Source organism: Myotis davidii, unplaced genomic scaffold (assembly GCF_000327345.1).
Source record: "Myotis davidii unplaced genomic scaffold, ASM32734v1 scaffold102, whole genome shotgun sequence".
Classification (NCBI taxonomy): domain Eukaryota; kingdom Metazoa; phylum Chordata; class Mammalia; order Chiroptera; family Vespertilionidae; genus Myotis; species Myotis davidii.
The window spans coordinates 740,226-745,184 of NW_006293778.1; the positions used below are offsets into that span (position 1 = coordinate 740,226).

The window sequence follows — 4,959 nt, forward strand, 5'->3', positions numbered from 1 at the left end:
TTCCCGCCACCAATCGCTGGCTGGCTCCGCCCCGGTTCCCCGCTGCAACTGCCATCAAGGATCCCTGGCTGGCCGGAGCACCCCTAGCTCCCTACTGCTGCCGCCATCAAGCATAGCTGCCTGGCTCCGCCTGGTTCCCTGCCGCTGCCGCCATCAATGATCACTGGATGGCTCCGCCCAGGCCCCAGCCTAAAGCTTCAGTCTGAGGCTTGGGGCTGACATATGCAAATTAACCGCCATCTTGGCTGTTGACTAATTTGCATATCTCACTGATTAGCCAATGAAAAGGGTAGCGGTCGTACGCCAATTACCATCTTTCTCTTTTATTATATAGGATTGGGAAACCAGGGCAAGAAGTACTGCAACATTTTAAATTGCTTCAAAAAAATACTCAATAGCTTCATTCATTTATCTGTCAAGAAAATTATTTATTGGAGATATAATCAGAGCATGACCTTGTTATGGTCACTAGAAATAAACTGGTTTATAAAACAAAGTATCTGCCCTCACAGAGCTGAATATTCTAATGAAGGCAACAGACAAACAAACATTTATTCAACAGAAAGAGGTAGCACCAAATGATAGGAAGAAAAAAGACCAGAGGAGAAAATGAGAGAATGACATGGTCAGGAAAAGTCTAAGCTATCCCAGTGGAAAAGTTGCACAGCTGTACATGAGTGTCAGAGTTCAGGAAAGAGATTCATGATACATATATATTTGGGAACCATTCACATATAAATGGTACTTTAAGCCACTATCATGGATGAAATTACCTAAAAGGGAGCTACATATAGAAAATAGGTCCAAGGGACAAATCTGTGTTACTCTGATGTAAAAAATGACATCTGCAAAACCAAGTAAATATGTGACCATATAAAGTGATTTGAATGCTGACTGACAGTTTCCAAAAGAACACTAAAGGAAAATCCAACAGTGAGAGCAGTAGTATAATATTCTGACATAGTAGATATATAACATAATAGTTAAAATATACTACATCTCAGATTATAAAATGTTTGTCAATTTTACTTCCAAGGCAATTTAAACTTTATCCCTAAATCTTATAAAATGAAAATGTATCAAATTTACCTAAGAAAATTCAACTAACTCTCTTTCAAGTGGAAGGAACAATCTCTGTATAACTGAGGTCCTGCCAAGATCTTTAGAGAAATGGTAGTTATAAGGACATGACCTTTCTACAGATTCCTTTATTTCTAACTTGACATGTTCATCCAATAATAATCTTCTTTTCTGTATCTAGAATTTAATACCAATTCAGGATTTGGTTGAAGCTATTTCCCACTAGGATACAACTTTATATAAAAATCAACTTAACCAGAGAAAGTGTAACAAGCAGGAAAGCACTATACAATTTTTATTTAAAACTAGAAGCCCGGTGCATGAAATCCGTGCTCTCAGGGGATGGGGAGGGTATCCTTCAGCCTGACCTGCACCCTCTCACTGTCCGGGAGACCTCGGGGAGCAGGCCTAAGCCATCAGTCAGACATCCTTACACTGCCATGGAGGTAGGAGAAGTTCCCGCCACCGCCGCTGCGCTCGCCAGCTGTGAGCCTGGCTCAGGGCTTCTGGCTGAGTGGCGCTCCCCCTGTGGGAGTCAACTGACCACCAGGGGGAAGCTCCTGTGTTGAGCACCCCTGGTGGTTGGTGCGTGTCACAGCAACTGGTTTTTCCACTGTCTGGTTGATTTGCATATTAGCCTTTTATGATATAAGATGTTCGTGCTAGAAGTACATGCTCCACTCCCCATAAACATATCCATTTTGAATTGTATTTTCTTTTCTTTTTTTGTTAATCCTCACCTGAGGATATTTTTCCATTTATTTTTTAGAGAGAATGGAAGGGATGGGAAGAGAGAGAAAAAAAACATCTATTGCAGAGGCACATTGATTGGTTGACTCCTGTACACTCCCTGACCAGGGCCGAGGATGTAGCCTGCAACAGAGGTATGTGCCCTTGACTGAAATCGAACCTGGGACTCTTCAGTCCTCAAGCTGACGCTCTATCCACTGAGCCACATCAGCTAGAGCTGTATGTATTTCTTTGAAGTATTGCTAAACTCTACACAGATGATTATAATAATTATGTTTCATATATAATTTGGTTTATACATATAAAATGCTTGTTTTGAATGCTTCCTGGGTGTCAAGAGAACAACATTTTAACAATGGTAAACATGCATCACCTGAAATATAATAGTGTGGCTTAACTCAGTTTATTTTTACCATATGCAACATCAAAAACATTTGCTGCTTTCTTATGGGAATTATTTTCTCAACAATAAATGTTACCTTGGAGTGGACATATTTAGCAACTTGCAAACGACATGGGGAAACAAGAATAGGAAGCAATTCATACCTGTTTTATGGCAGTTACTGTTATCACAAAGAATAATGGAAGTCCACTGGTAATTGGACTGGTAGGTGTATCAATCATAAGCTGGATTTAAAAAAAAAAGAATACATAATATTATATTTTTATATTGTACATGTCATGCTATTAACATCTTAAATCTCAAACATACTAGGAATTCTGAGAACACTATACTAAATGAGTATCATAGTCCAGAGTAAAAATAATAGGAGGGACATATTATACAGTGAGGATAATTTAGTTGTTTTACAAGTTCACTTTATTGGCTCTTATATGGGGTTAGAATATCTAAATCTACCAGATACCCACAAATATTGTTAGTGTAGACTCAGTCATTAATCTGCCTTCTTAACAGATAGTACTTCAGTTCTTCCTCAATATTTGCCAAGGAGTGGAGCTACAGCTTGCTCTGAATCTTATTTCACACTTCTTCGCCCGTCCTGATAAATGCTGAAAAGTCTGTCAGTAATTTTTAAACTGGAATTAAGAATAAACTCACTACTTAGGGAGACAGAGCAAGGAATGGGATTAGAGAAAGAGTTTTTCTTCCATAAGTGATTTTATTAAATCTAGCAGAGCCAGAGAGGGTACAGCTTAGAAAATGATGCTGCAATTTTATCTACATCATCAACTGAGGTTTTAAAAGCTGCTGGAGAAGTAAAGAAATTTTTGCATTAATTATGTTTGGCTAGTTAGAATATGACTCTAAATAATTTACTATTAATGTTCCTTTACACCATAGAGGACAATTAAATTTGTTCTATTCCACAGAGAAGCTAAATTCCTGATCTTAGCTGGTAATTTCACAAACGCATGTTATGTGACACGGTTAGTATAAATTTCTCACTTTTCCGAGAAAACCAAGCTGATGTTCTATTGATAAAAAAAAGAAAATCAGAAGTTTCTTCTCTGTTCATGAAGGAAAACAATTTTTAGAAAATAGTAAATGTTTCCTCAAGCTTTAAAGTAATAACTTGGCAAGTGTTTTTTTTCTTTTGAAATTCTAGGTTCTACTGGGAGAAAAGTTCAGAGTTCATACAAAAATTCAGTGCCACATTGGAAGAGACTGCTAAAGTATTATCAGAAAAAAATAATATTTTTAAAAGAAAATAGTAATACCTATTTTTAAATATTGACTCATACTCAAGTTTCATAAGCTATTCTCTTGATATTTTGATATTAAGGAAAAAAAGCAATGTGAAATTAAGAAACTGTTAAATAGCCTATAATTAATGCTGGTTCAAGTTAAAAAAAAAAAACGGTCTCCTAAACAAAAATCTATTTTCATGAGGATTGTTTAAAATGAAAAAAAAAATATTTTAAATAAAAGTAAAATTGACATTAAAAAAAAATTCACTTTGTACCAAGATAGTGCTATAGGCAAAAATGTGCCAAAAACATGCTGCAAGCATCTGAAAGATGATGTTATTTTCTTGGCTTTGATTATGGTTATCAGTACCACAGCATATCAATAATGAAACAAATAAAATTAATCTTAAAATTCACTGGCTGGTTTTTATAAATCTAGATATGGTTAAATAATTGTATTCATTGAATACAATGGGGAAGCTCTGCAGAAAAAAAATATGACCCCAAAAGCAAATGATTTAGAACGCTATGTAACTTTTCCCTGACAACATATTTTTAGAAATTTGATCTATTTAGAAATAATGATCTATTAAATGATAAAAGCTTACCTGAACCAAAAATATAATAAGAAAATAAAAATTTGCCACTCTTCTGAATTGTTCAAATAAATTCTTTGGAACAAAATTCCACACAGTGTACTAAAAAAAAGAGAAAGAGATCAATTAATGTTTAAAAATAATATACACTCTATGGATAGAATAATAAAAGTGAAATCCGATTTACTAAGTTCTTAGCCAAATTCATGTAACTCTTTTTTTAATGATTGAAATTTGTTGGACTTCTTTCTTTCTAAAGTTCACAATACAACAAAATAAAATTAAACACTTCGCAATTTGTATGCCATACTAATCTCTGTATTGTTCTAATTTTAGATTATGTGCTGCTAAAGTGAGCACTTGTGTAATTCTTATTTTATTGTTGACTCTATTATAGATGTCCCCCATTTCCTACCCCATTTGCTCCTTTCACCCTGCCCCAAGCTATAGAAACTATCTGATTTTTAGAGTCTCAAAACTTTATTCTACGGCCCCAGTGAGCTTGCAACAACCCCGGTTAGGTTGAGGCGGCCCCTATGAGGCTGAGACGACCCCAGTGAGGCTGAGACGGCTCCTGTGAGGCTGGGACTGTCCCTGTGAGGCTGGACGGCCCCCGTGAGGCTGAGATGGCCCCTGTGAGACTGAGATGGCCCTGGGAAGCTGAGAAAAATACCACATGAACTCACTCATTTATGGATAATAAGGACCATTATAGACTGATGAACAAAAATGGATACAGAGGCAGAGCAGCATCGAGCAGACTGTCAAACTACAGTGGGAACCCTGGGGAGGGTTAGGGTGGGGGGGTAGGAGATCAACCGAAAGACTTATATGCATGCATATGAGAATAACAAATGGACCCAAGCCACTGGGGGGTAGGAGA

At 36.8% G+C, this 4,959-nt stretch overlaps 1 protein-coding gene across 3 annotated transcripts in view; it reads right to left on the bottom strand.

Moving 5' to 3' along the window:
- ATP11B (ATPase, class VI, type 11B) overlaps positions 1-4,959 on the bottom strand; it is an 87,867-nt gene that overhangs the window by 73,679 nt on the left and 9,229 nt on the right. For all 3 annotated transcript variants that reach the window (XM_015566318.1, XM_015566319.1, XM_015566320.1), the window contains exons 2-3: positions 4,089-4,178; positions 2,377-2,457 (exon numbers count right to left, since the gene is read on the bottom strand). In XM_015566318.1, the coding sequence (XP_015421804.1) occupies positions 2,377-2,454 (78 nt within the window). In that variant the 5' untranslated portion in view covers positions 2,455-2,457; positions 4,089-4,178. The remainder of the gene's footprint in view (positions 1-2,376; positions 2,458-4,088; positions 4,179-4,959) is intronic.